The 18,289-nt window shown below is 38.8% G+C and overlaps 3 protein-coding genes and 1 long non-coding RNA gene across 4 annotated transcripts; 3 read left to right on the top strand and 1 right to left on the bottom strand.

Moving 5' to 3' along the window:
- Positions 1-288: 288 nt before the first annotated feature.
- On the top strand, positions 289-12,593 carry GRV2 (DNAJ heat shock N-terminal domain-containing protein). The gene is made up of 22 exons (NM_128246.5): positions 289-1,256; positions 1,707-1,940; positions 2,024-2,111; positions 2,197-2,405; positions 2,693-2,794; positions 2,868-2,930; positions 3,051-5,255; positions 5,427-5,789; positions 5,957-6,097; positions 6,465-6,857; positions 6,965-7,459; positions 7,984-8,207; positions 8,305-8,649; positions 8,916-9,210; positions 9,502-9,948; positions 10,024-10,369; positions 10,455-10,798; positions 10,896-11,363; positions 11,477-11,601; positions 11,824-11,947; positions 12,028-12,096; positions 12,187-12,593. The coding sequence occupies exons 1-22, from the start codon at positions 819-821 to the stop codon at positions 12,331-12,333; spliced, it is 7,665 nt and encodes a 2,554-aa protein (NP_180257.3). The 5' UTR covers positions 289-818; the 3' UTR covers positions 12,334-12,593.
- A 967-nt stretch (positions 12,594-13,560) lies between these two features.
- AGL41 (AGAMOUS-like 41) lies at positions 13,561-14,754 on the top strand. The gene has a single exon (NM_128245.2). The coding sequence runs from the start codon at positions 13,887-13,889 to the stop codon at positions 14,439-14,441; it is 555 nt and encodes a 184-aa protein (NP_180256.2). The 5' UTR covers positions 13,561-13,886; the 3' UTR covers positions 14,442-14,754.
- Positions 13,639-14,441, bottom strand: AT2G26882. The gene is made up of 2 exons (NR_140675.1): positions 14,334-14,441; positions 13,639-14,214 (listed from the first exon to the last, which is right to left on the bottom strand). It is a non-coding gene; the product is annotated as an other RNA (long non-coding RNA).
- A 424-nt stretch (positions 14,755-15,178) lies between the features above and the next one.
- NPC2 (non-specific phospholipase C2) lies at positions 15,179-17,734 on the top strand. Its single transcript, NM_128244.4, has 3 exons — positions 15,179-15,771; positions 16,373-16,745; positions 16,839-17,734. Exons 1-3 carry the CDS (start codon positions 15,305-15,307, stop codon positions 17,541-17,543), a joined length of 1,545 nt encoding a protein of 514 aa, NP_180255.1. The 5' UTR covers positions 15,179-15,304; the 3' UTR covers positions 17,544-17,734.
- The last annotated feature ends 555 nt before the right edge of the window (positions 17,735-18,289 follow it).

The following is an 18,289-nucleotide window of genomic DNA, read 5'->3' as shown; positions in this document are numbered from 1 at the left end:
AGGTGAAGAGTCTCATTGTATTTTGGTCTTTACATGATTGGAATAGTACTATGCTTCTGGAGTTCTGGTCTCAGTGTATAAATGGTGGTAAAAAATGTTTTCAGTTTACAGTAAAAAATGTTTAGCTATATTTTAACATTTCTTTTACTGTAGAATGTTTCCCATATAGATTTTCTGTTTTTTTTTTAATTAGTAATATTTTTAGTTTTCATATTTTTTTAATATACGTGCTAATTCATTTGTTGAAAGAGCCAAAGAAATAGTAATCTAGACAATTATACATTTTGACACACGTTTAATCCGCGTTAAAGGAACAGAAGAATTGATGATGATTGCATTTGCACCGGAGAGACACCGAATCAAAAATGGCCTTTAGCCTTTAACCCTCTCAAACAAAGTCGTCACACTGTAAAAACAACAGCAACAACAACAACACACAAATTCACGACTCTTTCTCTCCCAATCTCAGATCGAAAATTTGCTTCATTTCCCTCTGATCATCATCATTCACCAAATTTCGTATTCAAGAACAAATCGATCGCATTCATCTTCTCCCCGAGGTTTCTTACATACGACTAAAATTAGGGTTTAAGCTTCCCATTTTGGATCCGATTGTTGCAAAAGGACCTTCTAGCCCCGGTGGCTTTTGCTATAACCAAGTCAAAGAACTGGGGGCGAATCAGTCCCACCCCCGCCATTATCCTGGCGTTTCCGATCATTCCAGGGTAGGATTCTGGGATTTTCTACGACCTCTTCTTAATAATCCTCCTCGAAACAACACGTTACAGTTTATCGATTCCGTTGGATCTGATCGGACTATGGATTCCGTCTCTAGAGGTGCCGTTGCTTCAACAACCGGCGGTGCTGTGGAAGAGCCGGAGTATCTAGCTAGGTATCTTGTTGTTAAACATTCATGGAGAGGTCGTTATAAGAGGATCCTTTGTATTTCGAGCGGCGGAATTGTTACGCTTGATCCTAATACTCTTGCTGTTACTAATTCTTATGATACTGGAAGTAATTTTGATGGTGCTTCACCTCTGGTTGGAAGAGATGAGAACACGGAGAGTGTTGGTGGTGAGTTTACTGTCAATGTTAGAACGGATGGGAAAGGGAAATTTAAGGCTATGAAGTTCTCTTCTAGGTGCAGAGCGAGTATTTTGACCGAGTTGTATCGGCTTAGATGGAATCAAATTAGACCTGTGGCTGAGTTTCAGGTGCTACATCTTAGGAGACGGAACGCAGAATGGGTTCCTTATGTAAGTAGTTTTCTTACAGTGGCTCCATCTTCAATCTTTTATGCATGGTTTCTCTGATAGTATGATACTGTTGCTTTGGTTTTGAGGTCAAGTCGGACTAGGCTTTTAGCTGCTCAACATATTTGAAGTTTCTGATCTTTAGATAGTTTTAGCCAGAGTCTGGTATTAGGCATTAAGCTGATGTTAGTATTTTTCGATGTTTGATGTGCTCTTAAATTTTTGTAATCATGAACTAAGCAGGGGGAGTTCTTTTTGTTTCGCATGAGTAGCCTTATTCTTATTTTCTATGGGATTGATTTTAATTTTTTTCAATTTTTGTTATTGCAAGAAGCAAGAGTCATTTGAAAGTTGCGACTGGTAGTAGAAATTATTTGAGGTGCTTTTACTAACTGTTTCGAATTAGATTTTGGTATGAAGTGACTTTTTCTTTTTTCTTTTTTTCTTTTGCAGAAATTGAAGATCACCTTTGTCGGTCTGGAGCTTGTCGACTCAAAATCTGGTAATTCACGCTGGATTTTGGATTTCAGAGACATGGGTTCCCCAGCAATCATTCTTCTCTCTGATGCATACCGGACAAAATCTGCGGACTCTGCTGGGTTTGTTCTGTGTCCCATGTATGGGAGAAAGTCAAAAGCTTTTAGAGCTGCACCCGGGACAACAAATTCCTCCATTGTCGCAAGTTTGGTATAAATGATATGCTTGCACATTAGTTGAGAAGTTGGTGCTAACTTATTGTTAATCTTGATGATTGCAAATATCATTTGCAGGCTAAGACTGCAAAGTCCATGGTTGGGGTATTCTTGTCAGTCGATGATTCACAATTGCTGACAGTATCAGAGTATATGACACGAAGGGGTACTTATATTTGTGTCTTGTCTAGATCACTTTTTTATTTATGATTTCTTTATATTATTTTTGATGCCAATTATTGACTATGCAGCTAAAGAAGCAGTTGGAGCTGAAGAAACTCCTAATGGGTGGTGGTCTGTTACTAGATTAAGATCTGCTGCTCATGGAACTCTGAACATGCCTGGACTAAGCTTAGCAATTGGCCCCAAAGGAGGACTTGGTGAGCATGGGGATGCTGTAGCCCTTCAGCTTATTCTTACTAAGGCCTCCCTTGTTGAGAGACGAATAGATAACTATGAAGTAAGTTGGCAACACGGTTTTAGACACAATTTCTATCTATATTACTACTTTATGCTGCGTTCCTATTCTTTGTTCTAATGTTTTTGTTTCTGGTTTTATTAGAGTTTTAATGTAAAAAGTTTCCCATGATATAGCTGTGCCTTAAGTTGAACACAAGTCAAATAAGTTACAATGTTTGGGATGATAAAGTAAAGACTGAAAATGAGTAGGACGTAGCTTTAACTTTCTACTTGTCCAGTTTGGTTTTGTTTTGTCAAATACTGAGAATACTGCTTAGATGTGTGCAGGTTGTTATCGTTCGTCCTCTATCTTCAGTAAGTTCACTTGTCCGGTTCGCTGAGGAACCCCAAATGTTTGCTATCGAATTCAGTGATGGATGTCCAGTTCTTGTAAGTTTTTTCTGCTTCATGTTATATACTAATAATCATGATAATTAGCTAACCTCTGTGACACTTACTCTAGGTCTACGCGAGCATATCCCGAGACAACCTACTTGCAGCTATTCTCGATACTTTGCAAACAGAAGTATGTATACTCGTCATTTTTAGAATGTGATATGTTTGTCCTAAACATTTTCATATATTAATGCTATGCTAAATCCGTTTGAGATAGGAATGCTAATATATGGGGGGACATTTGATGCAGGGACACTGCCCGATACCAGTATTACCAAGGCTTACTATGCCTGGTCATCGCATTGATCCACCTTGTGGAAGGGTTAGTTTGATCTCTGGACCACAACATCTTGTTGCTGATTTGGAAACTTGCTCCCTACATCTGAAACATTTAGCTGCTGCTGCAAAAGATGCAGTTGCCGAAGGTGGTTCTGTTCCTGGTTGTAGGGCTAGATTATGGCGCAGAATAAGGGAGTTCAATGCTTGTATCCCGTATACAGGTGTGCCCGCTAATAGTGAAGTCCCTGAGGTGACTTTGATGGCATTAATTACAATGCTACCATCAACTCCAAATCTCCCTGTAGACGCCCCTCCTTTGCCACCTCCTTCACCCAAAGCAGCAGCAACTGTCATTGGCTTTGTTACATGTTTGCGTAGGTTATTGTCATCCAGGAGTGCAGCATCCCATATAATGTCATTCCCTGCTGCTGTTAACAGGATAATGGGTTTACTTAGGAACGGTTCTGAAGGTGTAGCTGCTGAAGCTGCGGGGCTTATTGCGTCCCTCATAGGCGGTTGGTCAGCAGATCTGAGCACTGCACCAGATTCCAGAGGAGAAAAACATGCAACTATCATGCATACCAAGTCTGTTTTGTTTGCTCAACAGGGTTATGTTACTATTCTGGTCAATCGATTGAAACCCATGTCAGTCTCACCTCTGTTTTCCATGGCGATTGTTGAAGTCTTTGAGGCTATGGTTTGTGATCCACACGGAGAGACTACCCAATACACTGTTTTTGTAGAATTGTTACGACAGATAGCTGCCCTACGACGTCGTTTATTTGCACTCTTTGCACATCCTGCAGAGAGTGTTAGGGAAACCATTGCTGTTATCATGCGTACAATAGCTGAAGAAGATGCAATTGCTGCAGAGTCAATGCGTGATGCTGCTTTGCGCGATGGTGCTTTGTTGAGACATTTATTGAATGCATTTTCCCTTCCTGCCAGTGAGCGGCGCGAGGTAAGTAGGCAGCTTGTGGCACTCTGGGCAGATTCTTACCAACCAGCTTTGGATCTACTGTCTCGAGTTCTGCCTCCTGGGCTTGTTGCATATTTGCATACACGTCCCGATGATGTTGTCGATGATACAGATCAAGAAGGTTCTTCAACAAATAGGCGGCAGAAAAGATTACTTCAGCAGAGAAGAGGTCGCATAGCTAAGGGAATGGGTGCTCAAGATATTCCTCTTCCCCCTGGTAATAATGTTGAGGCTGGCGATGCAGCAAAACATATGAGTGCAAATGCTAGTGTACCCGATAACTTTCAAAGGCGGGCAGCAGATTCTTCCTCTGAAGCTTCCAATCCTCAGGCTTCTGCTTTTCCAGGTGTTGACAGTACTATTGCAGGGGTTTCACAAAATGGCTATCCAGCATTTGCTTCAGTCACCACAAATGCAAATGGGCATGAGCAACCTGAGACTAATGCATCCGATGTGGTTGGTTCTGACCCAAACTTGTATGGCATCCAGAATTCAGTGCTTCCAGCACCTGCTCAAGTTATTGTAGAAAGTACAGCTGTAGGATCCGGAAAGCTACTTCTAAATTGGCGTGAGTTTTGGCGAGCCTTTGGCCTTGATCATAATCGTGCAGATCTCATCTGGAATGAGCGTACAAGGCAAGAATTAATAGAAGCTTTGAAGGCTGAAGTCCACAACCTAGATGTCGAGAAAGAGCGCACAGAAGATATTTCCCCTGGTGATGTCGAGGCCACAACTGGCCAGGAGATTATCCCACGTATATCTTGGAACTATTCTGAATTCTCTGTCAGTTATCGTAGCTTATCAAAAGAAGTTTGTGTGGGCCAGTATTACCTACGCTTATTGCTTGAAAGTGGCAACGCTGGCAAGGCACAAGATTTCCCTCTCCGTGATCCAGTTGCTTTTTTCAGGGCACTCTATCATCGTTTCCAGTGTGATGCTGATATGGGGCTTACTATTGATGGTGCTGTTCCAGATGAATTGGGTTCATCAGGCGACTGGTGTGATATGAGTAGGCTTGATGGTTTTGGTGGAGGGGGAGGAGCTTCTGTTAGGGAGCTTTGTGCAAGAGCAATGGCGATTGTCTATGAGCAACACTACAACACAATAGGTCCTTTTGAAGGCACTGCACATATTACAGCACTGATTGATAGGACGAATGATAGAGCTTTGAGGCATCGCCTACTACTTCTCCTAAAGGTATCATTTACTATTCAAAATATTGCTTTCTTGTTCTTTTTATTCTAGTTATTCTTGTTCCTCCACTTATTCTCAGTAAATTTTGATGTATGCATTACGTCGTCACATACAAAATCATTTTGGAGATATTCTTTTCATGCTTGGTTGCTTACTTTTTCCTGGTACATGCAGGCCCTAGTTAAGGTCTTGTTAAACGTCGAAGGTTGTGTTGTGGTTGGTGGTTGTGTCCTAGCTGTAGATCTGCTGACTGTTGTTCATGAAAACTCGGAGAGGACTCCTATTCCATTACAGTCCAATTTAATTGCTGCTACTGCATTTATGGAACCACCTAAGGAATGGATGTACATAGACAAAGGTGGTGCAGAAGTGGGACCTGTAGAGAAGGACGTCATCAGAAGTTTATGGTCCAAAAAGGATATTGACTGGACGACAAAGTGTCGGGCTTTAGGAATGTCAGACTGGAAGAAATTGCGTGATATCCGTGAACTTAGATGGGCAGTAGCTGTTCGAGTTCCAGTCCTCACACCTAGTCAGGTTAAGCTTTATGGTTTATTTTATGTGTGTGACTGGCTATGGAAATTTCATTTTATCATGCTTAACTTTCCAGAAGACATATGCTTTTCATGTCCATTACCTTTTTCCTCTGTTTTATTCTTACATTTTTATGCAATACTCATTCTAATTGATAAAATACTACGCAGGTAGGGGATGCTGCATTGTCCATATTACATAGCATGGTTTCGGCACATTCAGATTTGGATGACGCTGGAGAGATTGTAACTCCAACACCAAGAGTAAAACGTATCTTGTCTAGTACACGTTGTCTTCCTCACATTGCTCAGGTAATCTCTTTCTTTCTCTCCGTAATTCTTCTTCTAGCTGCATCCATGATGTGTTTGGTAAGTGTTATTAAGCTGAGCCAAGGATCCTAGCTTCCCTACTATTTAATGGCATTAGGCACGCCTGCTGTCTAAGTGCTAGCTTTGAGTATTATCTGAGAGATGAGTTGTAAAATAATCAAAGCGCTAGTTTTGAGTATTATCTGAGAGATGAGTTGCAAAATAATCAATCAGTATTTGAAATCTTCTCATTTAGTTTTCCTTCATCGAAAAACTGGGAGTTGTAGTCTTGAGCTGTTTTTTTTCCTTGACCGAAAACAGTTTATTATAACCCTATGTTAATCTGATGTCTTTCTATAATTTTGAAAAGGCTTTGCTATCTGGCGAACCAGTTATTGTGGAGGCTGGTGCTGCTCTCTTGAAAGACGTTGTTACCAGAAACTCTAAGGCAATGATCCGACTGTACAGTACAGGGGCCTTTTACTTTGCCCTTGCTTACCCTGGATCTAATCTTTACTCAATCGCACAACTCTTCTCGGTCACCCATGTCCATCAAGCTTTCCATGGTGGGGAAGAAGCTACTGTTTCCTCCTCTCTGCCCCTGGCTAAACGAAGCGTATTGGGTGGTCTTCTCCCAGAGTCCTTACTATATGTATTAGAGCGCAGTGGACCAGCTGCGTTTGCAGCTGGCATGGTTTCTGATTCCGATACGCCGGAGATTATATGGACACATAAAATGCGAGCAGAAAATCTTATATGTCAGGTATTTACATATTCGCTACTGAGGGCTTTAGGTCATTTTCTTGAATGCTATCTGTAAACTATCACTTTCAATTCTTCAGTTTTAATTTCTCGTTTTTATTTCCTCAGGTTTTGCAGCATCTTGGTGATTATCCTCAGAAATTGTCACAGCACTGCCATTCTCTCTATGATTATGCTCCCATGCCACCTGTTACGTATCCAGAACTTAGAGATGAGATGTGGTGTCACCGTTATTATCTCAGAAATTTATGTGATGAGATTCAATTTCCTAATTGGCCGATTGTTGAACATGTTGAGTTCTTACAATCATTACTTGTGATGTGGCGTGAAGAGTTGACTAGGAAACCCATGGATCTTTCTGAAGGAGAAGCTTGCAAAATTCTAGAAATATCCCTGAACAATGTATCAAGTGATGACCTAAACCGGACTGCTTCAGTTGAGTTGAATGAGGAAATATCTAATATATCCAAACAAATTCAAAACCTTGATGAAGAGAAACTAAAGCGCCAGTATAGGAAGCTTGCAATGAGGTACCATCCTGACAAGAATCCAGAAGGAAGAGAAAAGTTCCTGGCTGTTCAAAAAGCTTATGAATGCCTACAGGTACGTCTACAAAGTTTTGATCATTATCTGGGATTTGATGTTTTTTTCAATTATATGTTTACCATCTTTGTGTGTTATTGTATCGGTCTTTTAGAACATTGGACCATTGGATGGTCACGTAATATGTTGAAAAGTGCAATATTCTTGGATACCAGCACACCAGGACACCAGCAGTTATTTCATGTTCAAGTTATTTGATAAATGCTTTATGTAGAAATTGAATTCCCCTTCATTATGTTGCTGTGTTCTTATTAGTAGAGATAACATTGGTCAACTTTTTCCTTTTTCCATATGTTTGCTTGTCAAACAAGTGTTTAATCATAGTATGTACATGATGTTATCATTTAGTTCTGCTAAGAACATAGTCGATTTGTATCTAAGAATTTTATAGTATACTCCTATCTCTGAAGCTATTCCACTGTAGATTAGTGTTTTAGGTCCATATATATGATTGTGTTTATATATACTTCTGTCTCTAGATTTCATATTTATCATACTATACATATTCGCTCTTCTGCTTATAGGCAACAATGCAAGGATTGCAAGGTCCTCAGCCGTGGAGGTTGCTGCTTTTACTGAAAGCGCAGTGCATCTTATATCGCCGTTATGGACATGTGTTACGACCGTTCAAATATGCTGGCTATCCGATGTTACTTGATGCAGTTACAGTGGACAAGGATGACAACAACTTTCTATCTAATGATAGATCCCCTCTTCTTGTTGCAGCATCTGAGCTTGTTTCGTTAACGTACTTATTTCTCTTGCTAAAACTGTACAATTCTAGTTTTATTTATTTCTAGTCCTTCAATGTTATCTATTTTACTTTCCTGTTATCTTCTGTGTAGCTGTGCTGCCTCGTCATTGAATGGTGAAGAATTAGTGAGAGATGGTGGTGTGCAGCTTCTATCAACTCTTCTTTCCCGCTGCATGTGTGTGGTTCAGCCAACAACTTCACAACACGAACCAGCTGCGATCATTGTCACAAATGTAATGCGTACACTTTCGGTAATAAGTCAGTTTGAGAGTGCGAGGGCTGGATTTCTAGAGTTACCCAGTCTGATTGAAGACATTGTGCACTGTACGGAATTAGAACGTGTGCCTGCAGCCGTTGATGCTGCTCTCCAGTCCATTGCCAAGGTTTCTGTCTTCCCCGAACTTCAGCATGGTCTGCTAAAGGCTGGTGCCTTATGGTGAGCTATATTCTTATTCTCTTTGTCGCTGTTAATATGTGTTTGTTCAATTACAAGACAGAATCTTGGTGGCTCTGTTGTCCATGCATAAAATTCCATGTATAATGTCTATCTATATAATCATTATGAAGGCATGGCGATCCAATATTCAGCAGCACAGTTTTCCACCTGGACTTTGTATCTTTGTTACACTCATTTGGACCTTTGCTTGTGACAAGTATGACTAATGGCTGTGCTTCTTTCTATTTGTATGTCTGTTTAATCAGGTATATTCTCCCATTATTACTACAGTATGACTCAACTGCTGAGGAATCTAATTCTGTCGAGTCTCATGGGGTTGGAGTTAGCATTCAAATTGCCAAGAATGAGCATGCCTTACAAGCATCACAAGCCCTATCAAGGCTTACTGGGCTGTGTGCAGATGAGAGTTTGACACCTTACAATGCTACTGCGGCTGATGTTCTCAAAGCATTACTGACGCCAAAACTTGCTAGTTTGTTGAAAGATGAAGTTGCCAAGGATTTGTTATCCAAACTGAACACAAATTTGGAGACACCAGAGGTAAACAATATCTTTTACTGATTTGTTTGTCTGAGCAGCTTACGAATATTGAAATGAATGACTGGTGCATAAACATCTTCAGAATTCACATCTCCACGTATGTTTGGTCTTGTGTTTTTGTATTTCTCATAAGAAAGATATGTTTGATGTCATTATATTGCAGAATTTCTATTTCTTAAGATACTTCTTCTCATGCGCATACAGAATCTTGATGAACACTTCATTGAGTGTTAAAATCATGTTGAGCTTTTGGTGCATAGACTGTAATTGTATCAAATTTTTGATTCACAGATTATCTGGAACTCTGCAACTCGATCAGAGCTTTTAAATTTTGTGGATGAACAACGCGCCTGCCAGTGCCCTGATGGTTCATATGATCTGAAAAATGCTCAATCTTTTTCGTATGACGCACTGTCAAAAGAGGTCTTTGTTGGCAATGTTTACTTGAAGGTCTATAATGATCAACCCGACTCAGAGATCAGTGAACCAGAATCATTCTGCAATGCCCTAATCGACTTTATATCATCATTAGTGCATACTGAGTTGCCCTCTGTTTCCGAGGACCAAAATTTGATCGAAGACAGAAACTCATCTAATGATACTCCAGAGCTTCAAAGTAGCGTCGCAGAACCGTCGTTGATTGAAGAACATTCCGATCATCAGCCATCATCTGAGGGGATGAAGAACGAAGAATGTTTTCTGATTGATCACCTCCAATTAGGATTGACTGCTCTTCAGGTAATTATCTGGCGCATGTGAATGTGTAGATATCAAATAATAGCATGCCTAACCTTTTCTTTGCGTTTTTTGTAGAACTTGCTTACAAAGTATCCAGATCTGGCTTCAGTGTTTTCGTCTAAGGAGAGATTGTTACCTCTCTTTGAATGTTTTTCTGTGGCCATTGCATCAAAAACAGATATTCCAAAACTCTGCCTCAATGTCCTCTCTCGGTTAACAGCTTATGCTCCTTGCTTGGAGACGATGGTATCTGATGGATCTAGTCTTCTTCTCCTCTTACAAATGCTTCATTCTGCACCTTCTTTTCGCGAGGGTGCTCTCCATGTTCTTTATGCTTTGGCAAGCACACCAGAACTTGCTTGGGCTGCTGCAAAACATGGTGGAGTAGTATACATTCTGGAACTTTTATTGCCTTTGCAAAGTAATCATTCTCAACTCTTTTTCTTCTCCCATTGGCTTTCTGATTACATAAAGTGGAATCAATGACACAAAATGGTCTTGTGCAGAAGAAATTCCCTTGCAGCAAAGAGCTGCAGCGGCTTCTTTGTTGGGGAAGCTCGTCGCACAACCAATGCATGGGCCTAGAGTTGCTATCACACTTGTGAGATTCCTTCCTGACGGTCTTGTATCTATAATTCGTGATGGACCTGGGGAGGCTGTTGTCCATGCACTTGAGCGGACCACTGAGACTCCAGAACTTGTGTGGACACCAGCAATGGCAGCATCTTTATCCGCACAGATTGCAACCATGGCATCAGATATTTATCGTGAACAACAGAAGGGTTCTGTTATTGAATGGGATGTACCAGAGCAGTCAGCTGGTCAACAAGAAATGAGAGACGAGCCACAGGTTATTTTATTTATTTAACCCTATATATGAATCAGAGCAGCAGGGAAAGAGTTCCTTTAAGTGGAAGCATAATTATTGATGAAATTTTTCTCTCTAGGTTGGTGGAATCTATGTCAGGCGTTTCTTAAAAGATCCAAAATTTCCTCTGAGAAATCCAAAACGATTCTTGGAAGGACTGCTGGATCAGTATTTGTCAGCAATGGCCGCAACACATTACGAACAACATCCTGTTGACCCTGAGCTCCCTCTCCTTCTCTCTGCTGCATTGGTTTCTTTGTTGCGTGTGCATCCTGCACTTGCAGATCACATTGGACATCTTGGGTATGTCCCAAAACTTGTCGCTGCTGTGGCATATGAGGGGAGGCGGGAAACAATGTCTTCTGGCGAAGTGAAGGCTGAAGAAATTGGCTCTGATGGAGTGAATGAGTCTACTGATCCCTCAAGTCTACCTGGGCAAACCCCTCAAGAACGTGTGCGCCTTAGTTGTTTACGTGTGCTTCATCAACTTGCAGCTAGTACCACATGTGCTGAAGCAATGGCTGCAACTAGTGCTGGAAATGCACAGGTTCTCTACTCTATTTCTCTCCTCCTACTCTACCACACGCTGTTAAAAATGGAAACTAGTTGTTGGTGTTACCTATGACATGTATAATGACTCTTAAGTTGATTAAACACCAGGTGGTTCCACTTCTCATGAAAGCAATAGGATGGCTTGGTGGAAGCATTTTAGCACTCGAGACACTTAAGCGTGTTGTTGTTGCTGGAAATCGGGCCAGAGATGCGCTTGTTGCGCAGGGTCTAAAGTGAGTAATCATGTTACTATATGATAATGTCTTTGGTACTCAAGCTGACGGGTGCTCACATCTTAATTATCTCTAACTGCAAAACTCTGTTAAGACTGCTGAAGTGTTAATCTGACAGTACCTAGTTACAGAATAAAATTGTGGAAAATAGTCGTTTAGAAGAAGTGGATTTGGGTGAGATATATCTAATTGTCTGATACAAATGATTGTGAAAATTGGTAGGGTTGGTCTCATTGAGGTTCTTCTTGGGCTGCTTGACTGGAGGACGGGGGGTAGGTATGGGCTCAGTTCTCACATGAAATGGAATGAATCGGAAGCATCAATCGGGCGGGTACTTGCAGTTGAGGTTAGTGTTGAATTTGTTAGCGAGATGTTTGTTATGTGTGTTACACATGTGAATGATGAAATAATTAATATATGTCTCAGGTATTGCATGGTTTTGCAACAGAAGGAGCACATTGCTCAAAAGTGCGTGAGATACTTGACGCGTCAGAAGTAAGTTGTGATATTGAAACACTAGGAATAAAGTCTTGTTCAACATAGTAGTTCTCTGTTGTTAAAAAAACTCATATGAATCTGTCACAGGTGTGGAGTGCATATAAAGACCAAAAGCATGACTTGTTCCTGCCATCAAACACACAATCAGCGGCAGGGGTGGCTGGCTTTATTGAGAACTCATCCAACAGTCTCACTTACGCTCTTACCGCTCCTCCTCCGCCTTCGCATCCTTGACCATTTCTTCCTTGTATATCCTTTTGTAAAGTCCAATCATTACCGTGCTTTTTTTTTTCTTTCTATAGAGAAATACTGTCGTTTGTAAATGTTTGATGAGAAAGTAGAAAATATTTGTGGTTTCCTTGGACCAACAATGAAAACTACGGTCTGATGACAGGATTTGTAGTTGTTGGGTCGTAGACGATATCCAAACAACTTGTCCCTTTATATTTTGGGATTAAACTTGTTGCTTATTAAGTCAATTTTCTCCATTATCTAAAATAATCTGCTCACTCCGTAACTTCTTCAGCTGAATTACTTATTTGAACAACTCACTCCGTTGGTAATAACGTAAAATCCGAATCTTATTCCAACTAATTAAGAAAGAATACGTAATCTTTTTTAACAATATACCAAACAGAAAGAATGACTTCTACAAGTGTAGTTGTATTTATGCACTCGATGTACTAAAATCTTTTCTCTATTAACAGACTAACTGTATTATCTTATCCACTTGAACAGTTTCTCGTCAGTTGCCAGCTCAGCTTGAAGCTCCTTTCTTCTTCCTTCCTACATAAACTTTCATGCAAATCCCATCGATATTGAGATGGGTAAATGACTAATCTGAAAATCATTTACTTAGAAGTTATAACCTTAAAACATGTTGTTTTCCACAAACGGAACACCTAATCGTCTACTTGTAATAGCTCAATGCCAGCTCCATCGACTATTTTGGAACCGTTTGATGCTGCAAATGATTTTATGTACTATGTTCCCAACTTGTTTTTAGATATGTTTTTTAGAATTGCTCATCCATGACATGACTACACTTTCCTTTCTGCATAGAATCACGGTGAACGGCTCAATTGTACATCGTTAGAGATCTTTTGTACACTTGCTTTCATTAATCTACAATTTTGTTAATAAATTGCAATGTCTAGAACTCAAACCGCATGCCTTGAATAGAAGCATGAATTAACCCTACATCAATCATTGGTCTAATGGGGCTTCCACTAGAAACAATTTTTTCATTTCATTTTGGTTTGGATATATATTTTCAATTTGGTTTAGATAGAAAAGATTCGGTTTATCTTAAGCACCTCCAAGAAACAGTCTACACCTTTTAAGAAATAGTAATTAATTTACATCTTTAAGAATGATTCATATTGTCTCTTTCTTTTGACTAGAATTGGTGCCCAAAATCTTATCCATTTATTTCAACTCTATATAAATGATTTCCATTTTCCAGCATTGTTCTTTCATCACGTATGACATACCCAGCAACAATTTTAATTTTAAAAGAGAGAGATTAAAATCAAAAAGATGACAAGAAAGAAGGTGAAACTTGCATGGATAGAGAATGACAACACAAGAGCAATAAGTTTAAGGAAAAGGAGGGTAGGGTTAGTTAAAAAAGTGAGGGAGCTATCCATATTGTGTGATATAAAGGCTTGTACAATCGTTTTCAGTCCTAATGAAGCTGAGCTAATGGTCTGGCCATCAGTTGAGAGGCTCGTGGCCTTCTAGATGATTTCTTTGCTTTACCGAGGTATGAGCATATTAAGAAAGAGATGGATATTGAATTATTTCTAAATGAGAAGACAAATAAGGTTAATGAAAAGTTGATAAAGAGTTGTAAGAAGAATAAAGAGTATGTCAGTAATGAGTTGATGATGCAACTACAACGCGGTCGTAGAATCCATGATCTTAACTTAAGTGAGATCTATACATTACTATCTTACTCAAGGGAAACTATCATGTCTTTTAGGAAGAAGTTTGATTTCATGCAGCATTCTCCTCTTCGTGATCCACCGGTGCTTCCATTCGAGGTGCAAGTCGAACAGTTTAAGAGCACCACTAAGGACGCTTTTTTAGGGGGTGATCTAGACGTTGAGAGAGCTAGGAACACAAATGAAGCAACAAGAATAATTAACATTGATAGTTTAAGGGAGAATAAAAGTTATTACTTAATAGATCAATGGTTTCCAACACCTGAACCGCCTAAACCTGTAACATACCAGCAAATTGGGTATGAAACTTCAAACCGTAGAGGCTACAATCCATACCAAGGAAGTAGTAGCAATGGGAACCCTAATTTCGAGATGATGTCAGTTTCCCCGAAGTGATGACTTTCCAGGGTTCGGTTGGATCTACCTCTCAACCATTACAACATCAAAACATGAATAAGAATCCAATAGTGGCTATGAATCAACCAAGCCAATACCCTTTTGATTTATGTAAACATTTTTAGATGGAAAAGGAATTTACTCCTTTTGTTATTTTTAAAATATTTATTTTCTTCGTTGCTTTTCAGTAAATTTCTAGATAAGTTTTAATTTGCTTGTTAAGAGTTTAATATATCTTTCTTTGTTGTGATTAATATTGAAGCTAAGTGCTTTGCTTTCAGTAGTAAGAAAAAGTTTAAAAGACATTTCCATGTATTTGTGCTAATCTTTTTTACCTTCATATATAACCCAAAGATATGTTTGACATCTTTTTTACCACAGTCATTTATTAATACAATTTTCACTTGTCAATTTATCAGTAGTATATTATTTGCTTGTTAAAGGGCTTGTAATTACTTATCATTATTATATGCTATCTATGTATTTGGTAATCAATATTTATGAATTTTTGAATATATGGAGGCCTAATTTACACCATCTGCTTTAGAATTTTCTTTTAGCTAATACATAAAAAATGTGAGATTGTCTTTTTAATTTTGTTCCTTTTGAATTGTTTCTTTGGGGAATAAAAAATTGTTTAAAATTCGTTTCCATTTACTTGTGTCAATCTTTTTTTATAATATATACACATGCTTGGAGAGAGATTTAGAACATGCACACCTTTGACCAAAAAAAAAAGAACATGCACACCTAGAAAAATACAAACATATAAGAAAAAAACAAATAATAGAAAAAGAAGCCTATAAAGTTATCCACTCATTTATCATCTCCACCATCAAAATCTACCATTCCCCCAAAACAAAATGTCTATTAAAGCATTTGCTTTGATTCAACTACTATCCGTCACGATTTTATACAACCATGTTCATGCAACAAGTCCGATCAAAACCATCGTAGTTGTGGTGATGGAAAATAGATCTTTCGATCACATGCTTGGATGGATGAAGAAACTAAACCCGGAGATCAACGGTGTGGACGGGTCGGAGTCAAACCCGGTCTCGGTGTCGGACCCTTCCTCTAGAAAAATAAAATTCGGGTCAGGTTCGCATTACGTAGATCCGGACCCTGGTCATTCGTTTCAAGCGATAAGAGAGCAAGTATTCGGGTCAAATGATACATCAATGGATCCTCCACCGATGAACGGGTTTGTTCAACAAGCATATTCCGAGGACCCTAGTGGTAACATGTCGGCAAGTGTTATGAATGGATTTGAACCTGATAAGGTTCCTGTCTACAAGTCTCTTGTCTCCGAGTTCGCTGTTTTCGATAGGTAATAATAATATACTTTCACTGTCTTTTTGGAATTAGTATTACGTCATATAATCTTGTTGTCGTTTCCTTTGTCGTCTTGTTGGCTCATCTTTAAACAGTTTTTTTTTTTTTTTTGGGTGCAAATGCTCATCTTACAACAACACTAAATTAGTATGTTACGTAATATTTTTCGTTAAAATATATTACTAAAACTATTGATTTAAATATGTTCCACTTCAGTTATATTCTCCTTTACACTTTTTTTCCCGTCGATATTTCTCCATTTTTTAATATCTTATATTTTTTCCTCTCTATATGGAAGATTTATCGATATCTATTATTTTGTTAAATGGTTTATGGAAGTATTATTATTATTACGTATATAATTTTTTTTTGGTTTTTGTTAAGTACTAATAATATAGTCTTACTGGCGCTCTCTTTGTGGTAGTGTGTACTGGAGTTTGACCGTTCGCTCATGTTTTTTTTTTGAAGAACGAACGTTGGTTCATGTATTTTTTTTATTGGGGGGCGAACTACCGTTAGTACATATTAAATTCATTAGTACACTAATTTGATATTAAAATGAAATAAATCTGATATTTTTTATATATAAATAACAGATGGTTTGCATCGGTTCCATCATCGACACAGCCAAACAGAATGTTTGTACACTCAGGGACGTCAGCGGGAGCCACCAGCAACAACCCTATCTCCCTTGCAAAGGGTTATCCTCAAAGAACCATTTTCGACAATCTTGACGACGAAGAATTCTCTTTCGGTATATACTACCAGAATATTCCGGCAGTATTGTTTTATCAAAGCCTAAGGAAACTCAAATACGTTTTTAAGTTCCATAGCTATGGGAACTCTTTTAAGGATCATGCAAAGCAAGGCAAGCTCCCTGCCTACACTGTCATTGAGCAACGTTACATGGACACCCTCTTGGAACCGGCTTCTGATGATCATCCATCACATGATGTCTACCAAGGACAGGTTTGTTTTTTATTTAGTTTATAGTTACTTTGAAACATATTATTACATAAAGTTTTACTTAAAACTTGCATGTTATGTTATTACACATTTCAGAAGTTTATAAAGGAAGTGTACGAGACCCTAAGGGCGAGCCCACAATGGAACGAAACTTTATTGATTATCACTTACGACGAGCATGGTGGGTATTTCGATCACGTGCCCACACCGGTTCGCAATGTTCCTAGTCCGGATGGTATAGTTGGACCGGATCCATTCCTATTTCAGTTTAACAGGTTAGGTATTCGTGTACCAACAATAGCAGTGTCCCCATGGATAGAGAAAGGAACGGTCGTACATGGACCAAACGGGTCTCCATTTCCATCGTCAGAGTACGAGCACTCTTCAATCCCCGCGACTGTGAAGAAACTATTCAATCTATCATCGCCTTTCCTCACAAAGAGAGATGAATGGGCTGGCACTTTTGAGAACATCTTACAAATCCGAAAGGAGCCTCGAACTGATTGCCCCGAGACACTACCTGAACCGGTTAAGATAAGAATGGGAGAGGCAAATGAGAAAGCTCTTTTGACTGAGTTTCAGCAAGAGCTTGTACAACTAGCTGCGGTTCTAAAAGGTGATAATATGCTCACAACATTTCCTAAAGAAATAAGCAAAGGAATGACAGTGATTGAAGGGAAGAGGTACATGGAAGATGCTATGAAACGATTCTTAGAGGCTGGTCGTATGGCTCTTTCCATGGGAGCGAATAAAGAAGAGCTTGTCCATATGAAAACTTCCCTCACCGGAAGAAGACCTTAAGCTTCACTTCCCATTAATCTTCCTTTTAACTTGTATCACATATCTCTCTTTGGCCATTTACTTATAAGTCAAATGCTCGATAACTTATAAATAAATGGATTGTTAATTTGCTAAATAGATATAAATAAAATAGAAGGATTGTTTTATAAGTTATGTGGCAAAGTAACACTTTTCTTAAAACTGGGTGCACGAAAAAAAAAAAAAGGGTATTGTTTCTCTAATAAAGACAGTGGTTGTAAGATAGGAGTTTTTTAGTAGGATTGAAAAATTACGTAAATTTTAAGTGGCCTATTTTAAAAATAATAATTAGGTTTAACCTATAATGGGCCTATTATTTTATTATATTATATATATATATATATATATATATATATATATCTGATGAGGTCCAATAATATTTTTTGATGGAGGTCAAATTTCCAAAATTAACAAACCTTACATATTGCCTCTACCCCTGTCTGTTACCCATGAATGATCCAATATAAAAAGTAGAGACCATTGCTAAATGCAAGTGGTGTCAAGGACTGTACTTATTGTAGTGTCGTAGTGATCTCGAACATCGTATTCGAGACTCTTTCATCACTGGAGCACCACAAGAATGTGGCCATATCTAGTTCTAGAATATACGATTTTGGTTTTGGTGGCTACAGAGGAGAAATATAACCGTGTCTTCCAATCTTTTTTAATCTTGTTGAAAGTTATCTCATCTTAGCTTTCAAGAAATTGTGATGTTTATGTTCCATATT

This window comes from Arabidopsis thaliana, chromosome 2 (assembly GCF_000001735.4).
Source record: "Arabidopsis thaliana chromosome 2, partial sequence".
In the NCBI taxonomy this organism is placed as follows: Eukaryota; Viridiplantae; Streptophyta; class Magnoliopsida; order Brassicales; family Brassicaceae; genus Arabidopsis; species Arabidopsis thaliana.
Note: the sequence above shows the minus strand (reverse complement) of the source record. Positions and strands in the feature narration are given on the sequence as shown.

Excerpts from the sequence above, each read along its gene's own strand:
- GRV2 (NM_128246.5), top strand. The coding sequence starts at position 819 with ATGGATTCCGTCTCTAGAGGTGCCGTTGCTTCAACAACCGGCGGTGCT. Across the intron at positions 1,257-1,706 it reads ACGCAGAATGGGTTCCTTAT|AAATTGAAGATCACCTTTGT; the intron begins GTAAGTAGTTTT and ends TTTCTTTTGCAG. Across the intron at positions 6,858-6,964 it reads CAGAAAATCTTATATGTCAG|GTTTTGCAGCATCTTGGTGA; the intron begins GTATTTACATAT and ends TTATTTCCTCAG.
- AGL41 (NM_128245.2), top strand. The coding sequence starts at position 13,887 with ATGGATATTGAATTATTTCTAAATGAGAAGACAAATAAGGTTAATGAA.
- NPC2 (NM_128244.4), top strand. The coding sequence starts at position 15,305 with ATGTCTATTAAAGCATTTGCTTTGATTCAACTACTATCCGTCACGATT. Across the intron at positions 15,772-16,372 it reads GAGTTCGCTGTTTTCGATAG|ATGGTTTGCATCGGTTCCAT; the intron begins GTAATAATAATA and ends TATAAATAACAG. Across the intron at positions 16,746-16,838 it reads ATGATGTCTACCAAGGACAG|AAGTTTATAAAGGAAGTGTA; the intron begins GTTTGTTTTTTA and ends TACACATTTCAG.